This window comes from Delphinus delphis, chromosome 17 (genome assembly GCF_949987515.2).
Source record: "Delphinus delphis chromosome 17, mDelDel1.2, whole genome shotgun sequence".
In the NCBI taxonomy this organism is placed as follows: domain Eukaryota; kingdom Metazoa; phylum Chordata; class Mammalia; order Artiodactyla; family Delphinidae; genus Delphinus; species Delphinus delphis.
In genome coordinates this window covers 6,484,555-6,505,848 of record NC_082699.1, presented here as the reverse complement: position 1 = coordinate 6,505,848, position 21,294 = coordinate 6,484,555, and the positions used below count along the sequence as shown (strand labels likewise).

The 21,294-nt window shown below is 41.4% G+C and overlaps 1 protein-coding gene across 1 annotated transcript in view; it reads left to right on the top strand.

Annotated features, from left to right (window-relative positions):
• Window positions 1–10,028, top strand: part of TOX (thymocyte selection associated high mobility group box) — a 297,990-nt gene extending 287,962 nt beyond the window's left edge. Inside the window, exons 7-9 of the mRNA XM_060035150.1 lie at window positions 1,328–1,693; window positions 8,528–8,673; window positions 9,008–10,028. Coding sequence (XP_059891133.1) covers window positions 1,328–1,693; window positions 8,528–8,673; window positions 9,008–9,044 — 549 coding nt within the window. The 3' untranslated portion in view covers window positions 9,045–10,028. The remainder of the gene's footprint in view (window positions 1–1,327; window positions 1,694–8,527; window positions 8,674–9,007) is intronic.
• The last annotated feature ends 11,266 nt before the right edge of the window (window positions 10,029–21,294 follow it).

Below are 21,294 nucleotides of genomic sequence, written 5' to 3'. Positions count from 1 at the left end.
CACGTCTCCATGGCTGACATGTTTTTAGAGACGGCAGTTGCGTCCTTCCCATAGGGAGAGGATGTGAGGCCGCCAGTGCTCACCCAGCCTGGCCTCCTCCGCTCAGCACATGGGCAGCACCGTTCTTACTGCGGCTCTCACTCAGTTTTCCTACACCGTTGGGAGGAAATGAGTTGCGTCGCTGGCTGCCTTGTGCAGTGAAGTTCCCACGCGGAGTTTCATGTCGCTGTGCATGATGAGCCAGACTCGTGAACGTGCCCGTCTGTCCACGGTGCTGTGCGGAGACCCAGCAAGGGAGCCCAGGAAGGCCCTACAGTTCTGGGTAACAAGAAGCTCATGCTGACTTATCAACGGAAGAAGCATGACATCAAGGTCACAGAACAAGGGCACAGATGCATCCTCAAGACCTTGTTTTGACCAAGTGACTTTTTTCTCCAGAAGGACATTTCAGCATTTTCTTTCTCCAGCTGGTCTCACCTTTCACCATTTGTTTATCAGCCTCTTCCTCTCACCAGAAGCAGGCAGGTTCATGCCCAAGAAGAAATGCTTTGGGGTTCATTCTTGACGCTTTTCAACTTCCACTGAAATGTCTAGTTTTTAAGTCAATTAAAAGATTATTAGGAAATGACCGTGTGAAGGTGTGAAAAAAGTTAGGGCAAAATTGTATTAATTTATGATGGAGTCTAAAATTTCTAAGAGAGATTATTTTTATCCAGTTCATTATTGAGGATAATTCATCACCAACTCTTCAAAAAATCAAAATGTGTTCTATGGTTACTTTGAAGACATATTAATGTGGTTTTATATGACTTCAGAAAGGTATTTTTGAACACTTTTCTCCCTTATTCAGTTCCATCAACCAACTTTGTTTCTTTGTGCAAATATCTATGCCAAGGCTCTTTGAGAATATAAAATGGAAAAATAAAAAACTAAACGTACAATCAACAGAAGAACTCCAGAAGTGACTTCCTTTCCAAGTGAGCCACACTGGCTGGTAATTCCTATTAGGGCACTGATGACATCCACCCCACCCCTCATCTTTTTCTCTCTCTTTGGATGATGAGAAAAGTCACCAAATTAGAGCTTAGCATTTAAGCAAAGAAAAAAAATGTCATCATACGTCGTTTTAGATTTTATAAAAGAGGTGCAACGAGCTCAGACGTGCATAAAGTCACGTGAAGTGATGAAGGAGGGGTTTTTGAGAGTCAGGAGTAGTAACAGGTGTTGATTCACGTGACGTTCACGAGTGAACTCAGAGCATCTTCCTAAGGAAAAGCAACACCCGTGCGTCTGTCTCTTAACTCTGTTCTTGTTTGTTCCTCCACAGAGCTACAGCGAACCCGTCGACGTGAAGACATCTCAGCCTCCGCAGCTGATCAATTCAAAGCCGCCGTCAGTGTTCCCTGGGCCCAGCCAGGCCCACTCAGCTCTGTACCTAAGTTCTCACTATCACCAACAACCAGGAATGAACCCTCACCTAACCACCATGCATCCCAGTCTCCCCAGGAGCATAGCCCCCAAGGCCAATAACCAAATGCCAGTGACTGTCTCGATAGCAAACATGGCCGTGTCCCCCGCCCCTCCCCTCCAGATCAGCCCGCCTCTTCACCAGCATCTCAACATGCAGCAGCCCCTTGGCACCCAGCTCCCCATGCAGGTCCAGCCCGCCTTACACTCCCCCACCATGCAGCAGGTACGTGCCACGCCGCGCCGCGCACGGGCCTCCCCTTCGGAGGTGCTGGAGGGTCTGTTCATCCAGGGGGGATGGGGTGGGGGGGCTTGTCCGTTCTTCTGTTTAAGTGGAGAGAGAATGGAAGATCTTCAACAAATATCTGCTTCCCGAAAAGTAATTCACAGGGGAATTGGGCAGCCTCATACGATCACAGTAGCTTCTGCTTTTCATAATCCCTGGCTTCTTTCCCATGATACCCGTTTTGCTTCATGTTTCTAATCACCCTTCCTGTTTTCTGCCTCTTGAGTAAAGTACATTTGTTGTTTTCAGATGCCACTACTGCTAAAGATCTCTTTGGGGTTGAGAATCTGCCTTTAAAATATATGCATATATTGTTTGGAAATGAGAAAGTCTTGATGATACGCCCATTGAGTCCAATACGTGCTGCAAGATGAAACCAGGCCGACTATTTCTAGTCAGAAATATCAAATTTGGTACACCCTTAAGAGTCCTAAGAAATGAAAATGTTAACCAGAGTTTTATTTAAAAATGGATATCTGGCTTCTACATAGATTAGAAAACACAGGAGGTTTGGAAGCCTCCCTGCCCACCCCCCAGTGATGGAAACCATTTGTGTGCAATCTTAACTTTTCTTTGAAATCAATTTTTCCTTTTGGATTTTGGTGTTATTTTAAAATTTGGGAATAAGGAGCAAATGATGTAAACTGAACGTAAAGCATTTAAAAATCCTAAAAACTTGTTTTAACAAAATAGATCAAGGTAAAGCCTATAAAACATACCAAATCAATCTCTCACTTTTATAATCCAAGGACTCTGTTGTCCCAGAGCTGTAATTAAATGTGCAAGCATAGCCCTCCTGTGGGAGCGACGTCTAGCCCTCTGTGGACTTCGAGCCTAGAGTCTGCCACAGTGGGGTGGAGAGGAGGCAGAAAGAGCAGTCCAATATGGTAAATTCATCTTTAGTGTTGTCGTCATTGACAGGGTTTCCAAGAGGTGACAGTGACCAACCTTAATACGTTACCTTACCTCATCTTTAATTTCAGAAAATTTACAGCGCAGGTCCTGATATTGCCTACATCTCACAGGTGAGGCGACTCAACCTCAGCAGAGTTGAGTAACATGCCCGTAAGGTCAGAGCTGGAATTCAAACCCAACTCTGTTCAGCAATCAGAGCCTAGATTTTTTTTTTTTTTTTTAATTTATTTTTGACTGTGTTGGGTCTTCGTTGCTGCGCGCGCGCTTTCTCTAGTTGCGGTGAGCAGGGGCTACTCTTCGTTGCGGTGCGCGGGCTTCTCATTGCGGTGGCTTCTCTTGTTGTGGAGCTCGGGCTCTAGGCACACGGGCTTCAGTAGTTGTGGCGCACAGGCTTAGTTGCTCCGCAGCATGTGGGATCTTCCCGGACCTAGGGCTGGAACCCGTGTCCCCTGCATTGGCAGGCGGATTCCCAACCACTGTACCACCAGGGAAGCCCAGAGCCTGGATTCTTAAACGCTAGGCCTGCTGCCTCTCACTCTTAATCATTCTTGTAAATCCTTAACAGTTTCTTCTAAGAATTGGGAGGGTCTTTACATCCTAGTTAGTTCTGAGATTGAATGGTTGTGGAGAGCAAAGGACTCATCTCTTTACTGAAGTCTTCTTTGGTCCCTAAGCCAGGGATATTGATAAAGCTCAGACAACTGACTTACCTGTTAGCAGACTGGCTGTCGACCCACTGGGGAAAAGCCAACCTCCATCCACCACCTTGCCTTGTCTACAGCAGGGTCAAAGGGTCCAATTGCCATTCTTTCCGTCAGACGTTACTCTCAATAAGAGGGACGCTCTTTGGGTGTCCTCGCATTTTAATGAACCAGTAGTGTTTGAGTGAAGAGCTAACACCTTGAGGGACTCGACCTTCAGTCATGTGTTTTGAGCCCTGTCTAGGTGTGCTGCCTGCCTGAGGGCCCGTGTTTTGCTCACAGTGCTGTAGTGAGGGGTGTTTCTCCTCAGAGAAAAGAATACGGAAGTCACGGTCCCCTCCCCGAGCTGAGGGCCAGAGCTCTGTGCAGAGAGAACACCTTTCTACTAATGTATCCACTCAGAGACAGTTCATTTTCCATTTATTCTCATACCTTAGATGAGCTGGCTGTGACCAACATTTCAGAATTGCATAAGGCCACACGCGGAAACTTAAGAGATGTGTCTTTCCGTATAGAATCTTAACTGAATAGGAAAAAATAGAACAGATTACATTGGACAAGTTACTCATCAATTTTTAAGTCAGTTCTATTAGTGTATCTCAGAAAGTGTTCTTATTGAGACAGTAGGACCTGATTTCAATTTACATTAATAATAGAAGACAAAATGGCATGAACCCAAAGTGGAGAGGTAATACAGCTGCAGAGACCACAGTGACTGAAATCACTTTTAGCGATTCCTTGATCATTGCAGATAGTCAATAAAATAATTGTTGAAGGGACAAATGAACAAATGAGTGAATAAAAAATTAGTAGTAAAAGTTTAAATATTGGAAGAAATTACAGGCTTGTTTGTAGAATCTCAAATCCTTGGAAGTTTTAAATCTTTTCATTTATTCAAAAAAGATTAATTGAACCCCTTAACATGTGCCAGGCACTGTCTGGGCTCTAGAAAGTGAGTGAGTTGTGAACCCATGGAGCTCACATCAGAGTTGGGGCAGGGGGGTGGCAGGTAGTAATAAGATAAACAGATAAATAACTAGGATCCCATGGAAAAAATAAAACAGGGGGGCAAACTGCAGGGTGTGTGGAGGAACGGCAGGTCTTTTGCTGGGATGGAAAAAGAAGGCCCCTCTCAAGAGCAGGTGGATGAGAAGAGGAAGCAGCCTTTAAGAATCAGAAGGTGCGGGCTTCCTTGGTGGCGCAGTGGTTGAGAGTCCGCCTGCCGATGCAGGGGACGCGGCTTCGTGCCCCGGTCCGGGAGGATCCCACATGCCGCGGAGCGGCTGGGCCCGTGAGCCATGGCCGCTGAGCCTGCGCGTCCGGAGCCTGTGCTCCGCGACGGGAGAGGCCACAGCAGTGAGAGGCCCGCGAACCACAAAAAAAAAAAAAAAAAAAAAAAAAGAATCAGAAGGTGGGAAGGGTAGATACCAGCAGAGAGCAGTAGCAAGGAAAAGGGGCTCCTGGCTGGAGGACCTAACTGGGAGGGGCGTGGCTTGTGCAGATGTGGAAAGGAGGCCAGTGGGGAGCCTGGCGAGGAAGGGCGAGTGGTGGGCAATGAGGTCAGAGTCATGGGTAGGTCACTGGAGTAGGATCCTGCAGGTTAAGGGGGCTGGAAGCCCCAACGAGTTGACAGCCCTACAGTCAGGATCAGAGAGTCAGTCCATCACCGCTCCATGTCACTCAGCTTATTACAGTCACAGCGGTCTGTGGGGCCAGTGTTCATGTCATCCAAGTGGGTCTTTCCTGTGGTTGTAGAGCTAATGAATGGGATTCGACCTGTCTGGTCCATCATCTTTATCCTGACAATGTTTGCTTCCTGGGCACGGGGGCCATGTTCCCATTTTCAAACACCAAACAAAGAAAAAAAGAGAAGGAGAAAGTTAATGGCTCCTGTATTTTTAAAGTAAAGTTTCATATTTCATTATTACTTTAGTTATTTTATTATCCTTTGGAAAATGAATGTATCCCACAAAAATGATTGTATAGTCCACCAGGAGTAATAGTTTTTTGTTGGTTTTTTTTTTCCTGGAATAATATTTTATACAGTAAGCCCATAGACCTGGGGTTTTTTTGGTCCAATTTTCTTCTTTTTTTTGTTCACTATATTGTCGAATGATGTTAAGAGAAAAAAAATCATTAATATCTGTCAACTTCCTTTATAACCTTAAGAAAAAAATCTTTGTATGGTATCACACAGACAGATTTTCAATTTCCTTGTGTAATAAACAGCTGCTTTAGGATGTGGGTATAATTTAAAGGTTTAAAAAAATCACATTGAGATTGATGAATAAATCAGTTGTGAAGACAAAAACATTGATGCCTGTTGAAAATACCTCTCCAGACAGGCAGGAAATGAAATTAGTTCCCAGTAAAGTGTGGATATGAAGATCACTGTTTGGTATTGCTGCAGGCTTTTTTAGGACTTGCTGTGGTGGCACAACAAAACTGCTAGGGCTACAGAAATCTAATTAAAGAGCAAATGTCCCTTCTGACATCAAATTAATCTTTATCATGTTTCCTATTTTTATTTCAATCTGGCACCAGAAAATGAAATTTAAAATTCCAGGCATGCTACAAAACAGTTGGTGATTTTTCTCTTGAGCATTAAAATGCAAAATATTCAGCCTTGTTTAATTAGACTGCTAAGCAAACAGTTTTTCAGAAATTTATATCATCATTGTTGTTTCATATTTACATCAGTAATAAAAACGTCCGTAGTTCTGGGTTTCACCTCAGCATCTCTTAATACAGTCTTCAAAAGAATGTTTCATTTTCTAAATTGAAAGCAAGTGAAATAATGGTCTTCAGGCTTTGCTTGTATTTTTCTTGGTCCTTGGTTGTTTTAATACTAGTGATCTTAAATTTAGGCATTGAAGTTAGCTGAATTTTAAATCTTTGAGCTTTGTAGATAGCGCATAATTTTGGCTTTATAAACTGAAGTTACCCATTTAATCTTAAAGTGATCACTTAAAAACTAATGTTCTCCTGATATTCTCTCTCCCAAGCTTGAGGGACCATGTTCATTGGATAGGAAAAAAAAAACAATGGTCATTTCCGTTTTTTGATTGTGTGGTGTTGGGTGGAAGCAGGTTGATTGATTTTTATTTATTTTTTGCTTTCTCATATGTTTCCATACCTTCAACACGAGATATTTTCAACTACTCTGTTTTTGAGACTTACTTACTTTTAGGTTACGTATTGTTGATTGTGCAAAAATCCAACGTGGAGAACTTTACATTAAAAAGATAGGAAAGCCTTGGTATTTACACAATTATATTCCCCAGGCCTTTCCAAGATTAGCATCAAATAGTCAATGTTAAAATTTATTTATTGGAACACATGATTTATTGACCCACTACTGTGGGTTCGACCCTGAGAATATCCAGTAAGCAACACAAACAGTCTCTGGTCACTGGGCAGCCCTGATGACGGGGCTGAAATAAGAGTCAGCGCGAGGCTCTTCTCTCTGGGGACGTTTTCCTGCTGTCTGCCTAGCATCACACAGCATCCCATGAGACACTCGGGGAAGAGGTCCAGAAAGCTGGACAGTAAGCCCCATAAAGACATTATGGGACCATAATGAAATGGATAGAGTTTGCCGAAGCCAGTGAAACTCCTTGTGTCACAGAGGTACAGGATGGTCTGGAGAAAGAGAGAATGCCAGCCTGGAAAGGCCTGGAGAACCAAATATCCAGTTATATACCTCTCACTTCTCACCCCCCTATTTTGGAAAATGTTTATGGCTGGAGCTGCAGGTGCTGTCTGCATAAACAAACTTACCTCCCACAAGCCAGTTGTTAGTTTAGGAAACATTCTATTCCTTCTAGTCTGTGTGAGGTCAAATAGCCCAGCTGGCTGAATACTCTACTTTTTCAATGATTTGTCTTTCATGAGCAGCTTTGGTGGGAGTTTGCGTGGACATTGGCTTGAAGTCTTTATCACTTGAATGGAAAATAAATTAATATCTTAAAGCCAATATTGAGAATTGAGGACATTTGATAATAGATGTCTTTGAGTCTTCACCCAAGGTACCCTCAAATGAGTGAAAGTCTAAGGAAATAGCCTTAGTTGAAAATCAATTTTCTGTTCATTCTGCTGAATTTTTTTAAAAAGGTAAAAATCTCAACAATATTATGCCTTCAGAAGAAGCTCTCTGCAAGTAAATAGAGAATGATTTGTTTTCAAATCCCTTGATTTTTCAGTGGTTAAAAACCATGTATGAAATCTGCTGCAAAAAGAGACAGCCACGAGATTAATTAAGTTGCTTTTTTAGTCATTTCCAGTAAAGCTTGCTTATGCTGCTCTTGAATTCACCAGATAAGCTAAAAATAAATCTTAGCGTATAATGCTTTTTGTTTACCAGATATAGCTATCTACTTCAGAGATTCTGTCCTTGAATTTTTAATAGCTCTGCAAGGATTAAAAGTCAACACTTCACCATACCAGTGTATTAAAAGAACCTTCCTGAAGTCTGATTATTATTTAGTTAATAGACTTTTCAATTAAAAAATATTTGCTCTGTCTTACACTTTTCCTTCTCTGTGTTTTCCACTGGCAAGTTGTTTTGAATCTCCTTCCCTGTATTAGTCCAACAACTGTTAAAAAGCTTTGGTTGAAATTTTTAGCTGAGAAAGAAGTACAAATAAAAGAAGAAGCAGATGGTCCCTTTGTGATTGACTGAAGAAAAAGGGTTTTGAGAACAATATGTGAATAGGTGTAGTCTAATAAAACACTCAGCCACCTGCTGCCTGGATCCTTCAAAAAAGATTCTGTTGCATATTCTGGGGATTAACTATTAATGTATCCTTAGGTTTGATAGAAAACATAAACTCTGAGGGGTTTAGGGCCTTTCCCCTTTGTTTTGATTGAGTTGGCTTTTCTAAATTTTAAATTGCTTCTAAATTCAACTTATCTGCTCAAGAGTATAATTCAAGGTTTTCTAACACATGGTTAAATGAAGGAAAGGTAAAAAGGATGGGTGGTGGGCACTTCCTTTCCATCTTTGTTTTAAGTTTTCTGCGTCCTTGGGATAAGCTTGCCCTTTCAGGGACACTAGCAAGAAGGCAGTAGTGTTTGCAAACAATGGATAAATATTTAGGTGCTTTTCTTCCTTAAAAGGCACTTTGATCCTTATTTGTGGACTTGCTTTCCCTTTCAGGGATTTAATCTTCCCGACTATCAGACTATAATCAATCCTACGTCTACAGCTGCACAAGTGGTCACCCAGGCCATGGAATATGTGCGCTCTGGGTGCAGAAATCCTCCCGCCCAGCCCGTGGACTGGAATGACTACTGCAGTAGTGGGTAAGTGGCCAGCCATCGCCACCTGGTGGCAGACAGCTCTCCTAGCAGGCATGTTGTGCCCTGCTCTCTGGTCGTTGGAAAGATCCGTCATTTCTTCCTGCTTTACAAAAGATAATCTAGAACGGTTCCGTGTTCGTGAGAGCAGAAATGTTTAAGCATCCTTCCAACCATTCCAAGAATAAATGCCTTTAGATCCTGTTGGCTTTTACTGTGCACTTTCCCAGTGCCCAACTCCACCCCTCAAGCTAGAGCAGACAGACACGTCCCCCTTGGTCACCTGTAGCAAGGCTGTCCTGTTAACAAGGCATCATTTGTCTGTTTTCTCTTCGCACAGGGGCATGCAGAGGGACAAAGCACTGTACCTTACCTGAAAATCCGAACACCTCTTCTTTCCACTGAGGCATTCAGGGAAGTCTTTTCACCGTGGATTGCTTTGTATAGTCAAGGCAGTTCTCCATTTTATTAGAAAAATACAAGTTGCTAAGCACTTAGGACCATTTGAGCTTGTGGGTCACCCACTCTGGAAGAAATAGTCATGCTTCTTTATTATTTTTTTAATCCTTTATGGACATTGTTTTTCTTCTTCCCTGAAGGAAATTTGGACCATTCAGATTTTATGTTGGTTTTTTGCTGTGAAGTGCTGCGCTATAGTAACTGCCTTAGCAACTATAGATGTCTTGGATAAAAGTCCTGGATTTTCCATTGGTTTTCATAATGGGTGTTTATATGAAACTACTAAAGACTTTTTAAATGGCTTGATGTAGCAGTCATAGCAAGTTTGTAAATAGCATCTATGTCACACTCTCCTAGAGTATAAAATGTGAATGTTTTTGTAGCTAAATTGTGATTTGAAACTGGCTCATTCCAGTTTATTGATTTCACAATAGGGGTTAAATTGGCAAACATTCATATTTTTACTTCATTTTTAAAACAACTGACTAATAGTTCTATATTTTCAAAATATTTGAAAAAAAAACCGTATTCCCAAACGATTTTCATTTAAAAACAAATTGGCTTTGTCTCATTGATCAGACAAAAAGAAACTAGTGTGAAGGGAAGTGCAAACACGTTTATTTTGTACTGCAGAAAAATTGCTTTTTTGTATCACTTTTTGTGTAATGGTTAGTAAATGTCATTTAAGTCCTTTTATGTATAAAACTGCCAAATGCTTACATGGTATTTTATTAGATGCAGAAACAGATTGGAAACAGCTAAATTATAACCTTTACATACGGCTCTGTATCATTATTTCTTCATACTGTGTCTGTATTTAATCTTTTTTTATGGAAACTGTTGCGCCTATTTATGAAATAATAAATATAGGTGTTTGTAAGTAAATTTGTTAGTATTTGAAAGAGGTTTCTTTGATGTTTTAACTTTTGCTGGCAAAAAAAAAAAATTCACGCTTGGTGTGAATACTTTAGTTTTTACAGTGAATAAAGCCAAATCTACTTTTCATTTTCGCAGCAAACTAAAGTAACCAACCCTTATTTCTATATTTCTTTGGTTCACACAAACGAAAAACTATGATATTTAAGAACTTTCTTCATAAAATAGAACAGAGAATCGCCCTAGAAGTCACATAGGCTCCAAGGCTAAACAGATGGGTCTCTGTCTGAAAGAAAAAGGTGGCTTCTTGGTTCTCAGCTGGTTTTAGTCAATCCGTAAACTCCCTCCCCTCCCCACAAAAAAGAATTAAAGTCAAATCAATCAAATTCTGCAAGCTGCATGCTTTTCACAAAATCCAGAAAACATTTAGGAATTAAACCGGGGGTTGGGGGGGAGGAATGAAAGGGGAAGCATACTGTCAAGAATATATCTAAAAATGAAAGGTGAGTAACCAGACAGGAAAAAGGAAAGGGGAAGCAGTCCCAATTCGAAAACCGTTGATAGAAATTGAGGTTCTTGCTGTCATTTGTGCCTCTACAAGCTACTGTCTTTTCAGAATTCCTGGGTCTTCCAAGAGAATTCTGAGGGTACTGGAGATCTGCTAAAGAACAAAAAGCTTTGAGAATCTGGCTGAAGGTTTGCATAGCTTTTACATCAAAAAGAGCAAATTACACCCTTACAGAGGGTTCTATCAAGAAAGCTAGTCTGGTTGGAAATCAAGAGAATGGCTGATGTCTTTTTCGCGGAATGTGTGAAATAAACTTAGCAATTTAACTAAATACAAATATATGCATTGTGTAATCCAGTCAGAATTAAAAAGACAAAAGGTATGCTTGCTTTGGAGTGACTTTAGGCATTGTACAACCTCGAATCAGCTGAGCATGTAATAACAAATAAATAATGCAGATCCAATGTGATTATTAAAGTGACTGTAGCTGAGAGCTCTAATTTTCCTGTCTTGAAACTGTATAAGAACTCGTGTGATTAAGTTCACAGTTTATTGTTTGTCTGTTTAGTATTTTAGAAATATACCAGCGCTACTAATTACCTAATGTCTTTTATTTATTATATTATGATAAAGTAACATTTGCCCTTGTGTTAAGTCTATACTGAGAAGGTAATTACCGGGGTGAGAACAACCAGCTTTGACTTTGACAGGTGGGTTGTACAGGAAAGTACAATGTTGTTTACAGTTTTTCTAGAGCAGGTGTGCAACCAGGGTAGAGAGAGTATTGAAACTTGATACCAAAAACAGTAAAAAATAAACAAATATAAATAAAAGAAAACATCATAAATAAAAATTCTGACCATGTATGACCATATTCTATTTGGATATCCATCAGTCTCTGAAAGACAGACCCAGCCAGTTGAGGGATCCCAAATAAATTTCATGGCAGAAGCGATCGGGCACAGAAAGGATGAACAGCTGCCCCAGCCACAGGCGTTCCTTCCTGAGAACGCCCTCTGTCAGGTGTTGCCTGAAAAATCCTCTACTTTTCAGGAAGCCAGAATCCAGCCTGAGCCCAGCAGCTACTAGCTTGTAACCGTAAGGACCAGTGATGGTGTCCACCGAGTTCCCTGCTATGTAGCCTTCCGCAGGATCCCGGGACCTCAACGATAATGCTGATCATCGAATATCTTTTCCAACACACCAAAGTCAAAATTATAACCCATTAGAAAAGAAAAAAGACAAAAAGGTGTGACAGCGGCTAGGAGAGGTTGAGTTGTCTCTCTAACATCCACAAGAAAGAATAATCTAAAATCCCAATTCCCATTCTAATGTGAATGAGTTGACAATGGAAAAACAGTAAAAGAATGACTTTCAGCTACGCAAATTATCGAACAGAGCTGAGGATGAAAGCTGGGCTCTGTGATTGTTTCTGCCTTGTTGCCTTAAAGGAAAGGAGTCCCTTCTGACTGAGGCATCAGTGGTCCATCAACGGTCATGACAACAAAGAACTGTGTGTCCTGACTCAGATTCATTGCTAAGAAATTTTTTAAATTTATGAATTCCAAATTTAAAATAGGCACATCAACAATCCATTTACCTTTCCTGTGGACCTTTTGCCTTTTGCAAGAGAGTTGCCACACATGTTTGGAAGGTAATTAGATTTAGCCATATGAAATTGCCTATATACAACCCCTTTACCTACAAAATGGCAATTTCGTACGGTTCCACCCAATATGGTTGAGAGCTAGAGACGATGGGATTTTGGATACAACGTCGATATGATTTCAGATGGAGCTAGAAGTTCTTTACAAAGCCCCAGGAGAAAAGACTCCAAGAAGTAATGTTGTGCTTGTTTACAAGATGCCCCACTTCCAGTCAGTCCCAGACAGCTATGTTCAACCAAACAAAGAATATTTCAAATTACCAGATTCCAGGAAACCCCAATAAACGTCCTATTTCTTTGTTATATTAAAAAAATTAATGTGGAAATGTGTAATGATTATCTGCTGGAACATGAAAGTTTTTGTTACACACAGATGTTCTCTTAATGCTTATTTGTTGAAAGGGGATTTGATCTGCATTTTCTTATTCCATTCGTAACTCTCATTTTAAGGTAACTGCAGAAACACAGAGAAATTCACCTGTTTTGCTGATGGCGGAACATTGAAATAATGGCAAGGCAAGGTACAGAATTCACATCCTAAGTTTAATCCCCAAACATTTATTACCCTGAGTCACCTAATGGGTGAATCCATGCAAGTCACCCAACAGTACAAGTCTGTTTCCCTAAGATAGAATAACTTCTTTACCTCCAAAGCAACTTGGAATGTCATAGCGCATAGTAGGTGCACAATAAATACAATGATATGTAGAAAAGTCAGTGGCACATCACAGATTATCCTCATCACATAGCAGTTCTATGGTGTTTCCTTGATCATTTTAAAGCTCTTTAAATATAGAAGGGAATTAAATATTACAGACGAGAACTGGGAGGTGAAGAAGAATGGAAATTTTTCATTACAATTTTTTTTGTAACCTAAGGTTACAAAAAGATTGAAAGAAGGACTTTTAGAATGAGTTATGCTGTATTCTTTGGGTCTACATAATCAAACAAGAGTTTCTAGTTACAAACAAAATAAAAGATGGAATATACACTAGTCTCATCGAGAAAATGAGAAGCCAAGGAGAAAAAAAGGTGTCAGACAAGTAGGAGTGTTGAGCACAGGAGAGAAATTTCAGGAGCCAAGTTTATAGAATGCTAAATTAAAACATTGATGAACGGGATGTTGGGTTGTTTTTCTAATTACCAAGTGCAAGTATGACTTGTTGTAACAAATTAAAGACCCTATATCCTGGACTCTCTTTAAATTACACCAGGATGAGAAGAAGTGGTCCTTTTTTTAACTTCTTTTAAATTTTTTTATTGGAGTATAGTTGATTTACAATGTTGTGTTAGTTTCCGCTGGACAGCAAAGTGAATCAGTTATACATATACTGTATCCACTTTTTAGATTCTTTTCCCATATAGGCCACTACAGAGTATTGAGTAGAGTTCCCTGTGCTATATAGTAGGTCCTTATTAGTTATCTATTTTATAGATAGTAGTGTGTCTATGTCAACACTAATTTCCCAATTTATCCCCCCCGCCCCCGATTTCCTCCCTGGTAACCATCCTTTTTTTAAAAGATGCTCAAAGGAGATTTCCCTAGGTCTGTTTTGGACCAGGTCCCAGCGTGGAAGAGCCTTCCCTCACAGACAAGTTTCCAAATCTTCACACAAGACTATTGCTTGTGCAAAGAGCGTGGGAGCTGCCTGACATCACAGTTCCGAAGGAGGGAGGCTGGGAGCTGCGGGAGGGAGGGGTCACTTCTAACGCAAGATAGACACGCTCTGCAACACGTGTGTCTACAGCGACATGAGACTGTTTTCTCTTTTCTTACGCAGCCAGCGTCTTGTCCTTTGTATCCAGAACCAGATTACATTGTAGGAGGTAGGAGGTGAAGACGAAGCGCTTGCTCTGGACCTGGAGACCCCTGAGGACAGAGACGTGTAATTTGTCAGCACTGGTCAGACTTGTGCCTCATTATCTGAACCCACCAGCGCGCATCCTCAACTGTCGTCATTTCACATTTTATTAACAGCTTGCCAGCAAAGACATTTGAAAGTGAAATTTCATTCACTCTGACATGAGGCCAGAAAAAAAAAAAAAAAAAGTGACTGGAAATGAAATGGAAAGACATAATTCTACATACAGAAAGAAAAAAAAATCATTCTAAAGAGAGACTAAACCAAACTCCAGTATTTTAAAGGCTGCAGCGTCCCTGTTTGACAATTGTGTGTTTACAATAAGCCTAAGCATAATTGCTCTGATGGGCTGTCAGGGAAAAGATTAATTTGGCAAAGATTAGTATTGACTTGCTGTTTATTAAAGCTTTTAAACAGCTGTATCTGGCAGCATTCCTGTAAGTGCCTGTCATATCTGAAAATCAGCCTCACACCCTGGTGCTCGCCAGCTGTTACTAAACAATCTTTTACCACTTTGAATGTCTTTCTCCAGGCCAAAAAGCAAGAGCAAACTATTGCCAAATGAGCCTTTTTCTCCTCCTGTCACTTTTTTTTTTTTAAGGTGGGAGTGGGGAGCTTCTGAATGCTGAAATGTCAGCTCGTGGCCGATGGCTTAGCTGATAAGAGGTGCCGGAAGTCGGCCGGTGGTTTGGGTGCTAGATGAATGCATTCCCCACACAGAGAGTGCCGGTGCTGTGAAGTCACCTCGCACAGACAAAAAACCACAGTGTGCAACTGTTGGAAGGCGAAAAAGGTTTTCAAGACAGTTAGAAATTGGCGATCAAAGGCTTAGCACCATCAGATTTCCAAAACTAATGTCTTGTTTCCTCAGACTGGCGCACACCCTATCGGCCACAGGCTGGGCAAGGGCCGTACGGTGGGACACTGGGGAAAGTTCAGTGCTGGCCGTTCATCTTTACCCTGTGAACGGGGGTTCCTCACTAGGACTCTGCAAGGGGACAGAGGCACTTGGTAAAAGATGCACCTCGCGTTTTGATTCAGTGGAAACCTGTAGAATAAGACAGATTTGGATGTTTTGAAGTCCATAAAAGAAAGGGCAGATTAAGTTTCGTACTGGAACAAGACCCAGTAGTCTCAAATCCAAGTACAGTCACAAAGGCAATGGAAAGAATAACATTCCAATGTAGTTAGACATCAGGCTATAAAGGGCCCAGTGTTATGGTGAGAGTCACATTAGTCTTTCCAATGTGACTGCTTTTACGAAGATTAATCTCAACCTTTTCTAGTTGCAACAGGCAGAGCAGATGCAAGAGGATACGGTCATCTCTTAACTCTTCCACCGTTGGTACTTTCCGTTAAACCTCGTGTGTGGGGGTGTGTGTGTGTCGGAGGTGGGGAAGGAATTGGCCTAGGAGCTACGCTTTCAGGATGGACATTCAAGGCAGGTGTTTGTCAATGTTTAACCTCCAAATAACTTTTGTTGGAAGTCTTTGCTATTGATGCAGTCTGATGCCTGACATTTGAATTAGAATCAAATCCAGTCAAACTCCAAGGCATAGACAAATGTATCCTACCGCTCAGCCCTAAGAGTGCGCCATTCCCCCATGGTCATCCACGAGCCCTGTCCCTAATCCTCGACACACAACCCGCAGATGGGCGAAATAATACTAACTCAGCACTTACGTAGAGAAATGAAGTGACTCGCTGTTGAGAACAGAAGGCAAGATGTGTGTTTCACTGAGCCCCACAGAACCCACTGAGCTGGGCTCCTTGCTTGGAGCATTCATTCCTGGTGGAGCTCATGCCCAGTCAATGGGCAAAGGGAAATCTGAGTGCAGAATCCACTTAAAAATTAATCTATGGCCCTAAGTCACAGAGTGTTCTAAGTCCTAAAATAGCCCTAGACTTATGGGTACTGTGGCCACTTTCTAGGGCAAGAGCTGCTGCTGCAGGGACCTGCCCACCCAGAAACTAGGCCAAATACTGAACTGTGCAGAAAGGCACCCTCTCGGCTTGGTCCGATGGTTCCTCAGACCTTCCCTGGAAGGGGCAGCGCCCTAGCTGGAGTCCAAGCACACCTGCTGCTGATTAAGTTCAGAGAATACAGCATCAACCTTGTAGTCCAAAAAAATTAATATTAGTTCTAATAGAATCCAAGAAAGTCCAGGGTGAGGGCAGGGGGAATGGATTACTTAAGGCATGTTTTGCAGGAGAACATTTGGCAAACTTTTCTGCATAGTTTCATAGATTTCGTTCTCTCCCATCAGATGAGTAAACGGAGTGTGGGAGGTGAGGAATAAACTAATTCAAGGATTAAATCTGATGAAGCCAACAGACTAGGTGAGAGTCCAGTGAGTTGTGGAGGACTCCACTATGGTTGCACAAGAACCAAAGAGAACAGTGAAGGAAATGATGCCATCCCCATGGCACGCGGTCCGTGGATAAAGTCCTTCCAGAAACAACATTATTGGTACGATGTTCAAACATGTACAAGTTGTACCTTTTGAAAGCAGCTCGCACCAACAATCATGGCTAGATGTATCTTTGACCTAGTTTTATCCAGTTTCCAAAGCCTGAGGAAACCCCTCAGAACTCACCTCTCCGTAAATTGTAACAGTTCTGTGGAGTATTCTGTATTTTGTTTTGTTTTTGTTTTTTTATCAAGGTAGACCCACCGAAACCTAAATCTGGTCTTGGCAAGAGTTTCATACAAGAAGAAAGGAAGAACGGTCTATCTAAATGTGACTGCAGTTTCCGGGTAGTATTACAAAATACACTTATCTACAAAGCCATTCTCGCTGTTGAGTTGGGTCATTTTTAACACCTGGTTTCAAGATGTGGTTTCAGCAGACCAACACAGCAGAAGTGTTAGATGGGGTTTCTCTCTCTCTCTCTCTCTCTCCCTCTCTCATTCTCTCTCTCTATTCTTCCTTTTCTTACAGAGCAAAGATTCTGCTACTCTATTTAACTTACCAGTTTCTTGAATGACTTCTGGTCTTGCGTTTCCAGAACATTCACCCTCTTCACAGGGGGAGCCAGGTTGCCAGCAGCCAGCACAGGTTGGCCTCCATCGTCACTTTGCTGATCACTTTGCTAAGTCTCAGATAGACGGAAAGAAACTCCGCGTTCTCTCTCCCCTCTCCTTACTGATGTAAAGCAAACAGAAGTCTGTCAGGACCTTTCTGTAGGACTTCCCACTCCACACTGCACATGGTTTCGATAAAAACGATTAGTTTCATTTATTCAAACAGCTACATTTCACCAAAGTGAGTCTATTTTTAGCATTTTGGCTAAAGGTTTTTTTCCCCCATTTTTGTAGCTGTAAAGGAGTTTACTGATGTTTCAGACTTTAATCATCATTATTCCTGCCACCCAACGAGCTTTTGGACTAGAGTGAATTTGATGAGTCTTCTATGAGGGAATTTACATTTTTACAAAGTGGCGTTAGAATTGCTTTACACGTTTAACTTAGTATCATTTCTTACAAACTTTGAGTGTTTGCATTTTTCCATGAGGTTAGTTTTGACCTTTTCAACTTCACTGTAAGTGTTGTGCACACTGCCAAACATAATCATGCCAGCGCTCGAGCTTGGTTTTATCTTGATGTCATTACTTTGGAGAATATTTTCACTTGGACAGCACACCATACTGAAAAAAGGACTCTTAAAATACGTATTCAAAGAGTGAAACTGCAAATAAGCAACTGCAAAACTTTACCCACTTATTGGTTGTTGTGCAGAGTTGACATACACTACTTGCTAGATGTTACCTTGTGTTCTTGGGTTAAGACAAGAATTTTTAAAAATTATCTGCTGTTATTTAAGGATTAAAATGGTGGCTGGAAATATATAATAATCTTCTCTAGTGACTCACAACAAGAACTATATAGTGGTGTGAGAACTTGGCTGATTTCTCAAAACGTATCTGGTGTAAACTAAGCAACTTGTCTTCCAGCTCCAGTTTCCCTCTCCCCACCTCCCTCGCCTCGATGGGTATATTTCTGACTGTGTTCCCCACGGTATCCCGTGTGCCTGTGTGCTCAGTGGCCAGGGGGATGAGAAGATTCACTCCTTTGCTTATTTCCCTCTTGGTTATTAGGTAGCCTGGAGCTCTGCCATTCCTTTGGAGATTTTAAAGTCACCAAGGATTGATGCTTTATAGGATCAAGCTAGAGCGTGTCAGCGTCCAAACCTGACTTTCTCCACCACTAGGTTTTAAAATAGCCCTTTAATTATTGTTTAACCCATTGGATGTAATAGACACGATGTAATAGACACAAAGTCAGTTTCACTAGCTGCCCATAGTTGTGGATTATGTGCCTGCAGGCACGAACCTGAAAGTGGTATAGAGGAATCGTAAATTAGAGCTGTATTCCTCAAACCTGGCTCCATTCTCAGGTAAGTTGATGTAGTTAGTCTAGAGTGATGCCCTAGTGTCTGCGTTTCTTTAGCTATCTCAAGAGATTCCCCTTCCAAGGGGAGGGCCAGTCAATCTTGCCATCAACTTTGAAGACTCTGAGATTCTCTGTTGCCAATTCCTGGGGTTAATACGGACTTGAGGAATCAGCTTCTGATAATAAAAACACACTCAGCTCATATATCTCTAAATTATCTAAGTCAAGCTCTTGGTCTTACACAGCAAGCACTCTCAGGGCAGAGAGGCCAGGCCTGTACGGCGCTCAGCAATGCCGTCTTCCCCGTCATCCTGAACGTGCAGGCATCCATCTCCATCCTTGCTGCCGCATTTAGTGCTCTAGGAAGGAAGAAGGAGGAAGAGCCAGAAGAGAAGGAGCAATGCCTATAGCAGGACCCCAAAACTTCCCAGAAATCCCCAACCGATCTCCACTTACATCCCGTTGACCAGAACAATGTCACAGGGTTGTCCCTGGATGTTCATTGCCCCTTAACTAAAACCAGAGTTCTGTTAGTGAAGAAGACTGGGAGAACAGACAATTGCAAGAAGAGTATCAGTGTCCAACACACCAGCCTCCATTGATTCATCCGAAGCCTTTTCTGCTGCCCCGCTACTGACCTTGCTCTTGAAACATATCCAGAAGTGTCCCCTGGTTGCCGACCACAGAGGCCTGATATCCCTCGTTCATCTTCCCTGATTTCTCTGCTGCTTTTGGCAATATCGAAACCCTCCCCCAGGTCTCTCTCTTCATTCTTACTTCTCCTAAATGCTAGACCATAGTTCCACTGACCACAAACAGACAACTCCATCTGGTTTCTTATGAGCATTTGACATTAAAAGTTACCTAAACCAAATTCATGTCCTTCCAACAAAGACTTGTCTCTCTTCCCAAGGTCCTTTTCTTGGAGAACAGCATCTTGACCTACTTAGCCTCCCTAGCTAAGATTCTTTTGATTTTTAACTTTTTCTTCCTTTCATCACTCACAAGTATAGGACCGTCTATTTACATTTGACAGTGGTAAGTCCTGATGTGTTCTCAAGTTTCCTGAAGTACTTTCCTGCCATTCTTCCCACCTACCTCAGTTCAGTCCCCCTACTTTCTGCCCTGGAACACCACCACAATGACCTAAGTGGTCTCCAAGTTTACAGACAACTGCTAGTTTCTTTTTTATAACCCAGATTTAATACTATAACGCCTTCATTTTTTAAACTCTTGTGGGTCCCCATTGATTATAGATTAAAATTCAAACAGCTGAGCCTGGGGCACACAACCACGCAAAATCTGGCACCAATCTACCTTCCTTGTTACTGCTTCTCAATTTTCCTTCCAAGATTCTAAAATCTGGCCACCAAATTCCTTGCCAATCCCAACCACACTAGACTCCCAGGCTCTTGCTGGTATAGCAATTATTCTTTCTGCTGCTGTCTCTTTTCTGAAGCTTTCTCAATAAAATTAAACTTCTTTTCTCAATATTTCCACAGCACTCTGTTCCATTCTTGGAGGAAAGTTTTTTTAAGTATTGTAAGTATTTGTTTAAGGGTTTATTTCCCTGAGAAGATTGATTGTTCGTTAGATTCTATTCATCTTTGTGACCATTCCAGCACCTAGCACAGTGCCAGGTAAACATTTATTTAAATGATTGTTGAAGGAATGAATACTGTTTATTTTATTCTTCAAGACAAAACCTCACAAGCACATGATGATTCCCTAGACAAAGAGGTATATCAAATCATCATTCTCTGAGAATCCTTTCCCCAAAGCAGTGGAGAAATCAGTTGCTTTTACAATCATGACCACCTTCTAAAGAGGCTGGGTCCTATCAAGAGAGGGGCTTATCTGGTTGGCTTTGTCTTGCAGAATGCCAAAACGGGCCTGCATATGCAAAGGTGAACCAGGAGCTGAGTTTAAGTGCAAGAGCTAAAAAGAGCTGAACTGCCCCCAAACAGAATGCAGATAATTTTAAGCGACAGAAGATATTTTATACAAAAAGGAGTGAGGGAGAGGAATTAAAAAGGAAGGAATATTGGAATCAGCAGGGAGCCTGAGGCTAGAGGCTCTGGGACAGGTGAAACTCCGGTATGGCTAAAAGACCAGGGTGGCTTTTAGGTTTACCCCCTAAGGAGACTCTCACACATGTGTTCAAGGAAAGATAGAAAGAATGTTCATGCAGAACTGTGTGTGACAGTTAAGGCTGAAAACAACATAAATGTTCATTAGCAGGAAATGGATAATTCTTGAAATATTCTTACAGTGGGATACCATACAGCTACTAAGGAAAGAACCAGAGCTACGCACATCAATATCGGATAAAAAAAAGCAAGCTAAAGAATGTTACGTACAGTTTGATATCAATTATGTGAAGCTAAAAACATGAAATACCATCATCTATACTCATTATTGCTACATGTATAAGTAGAAGCACAAAGCCAGGCATGAGGATAATAAACAGTTTATGGGAGCAGTGATGTACTGGAGGACAAAAGGACCAAGGTCAGGGAGGGTCGCACTGGAACTTTAACTATATAATGTTTTATTGCTCTGAAAAGATGTATCCAAAAAAGTAGGACATAAGGTTAAGATTCATAAGTCTGGGCGGTTTCCGCCTGTATATTTCAAAGATTTCACAATTTGAATTTTCTCAGTTTTAATCCCAAATACAAATAATTTAAAGACTTTTAAGTCCAAGAACATTAAGTCTATAGACATAAGGATTTATATGCATAATTTTTGTGGCTATCATGGAAAGGAGCTGAGTTCCACACTGGTCAGTGCAGTGGGAAAGAGTGACATCTTGCATGACCACGACAAGATAATCAAAACCCTCCCCAAATTTAGCAAATGT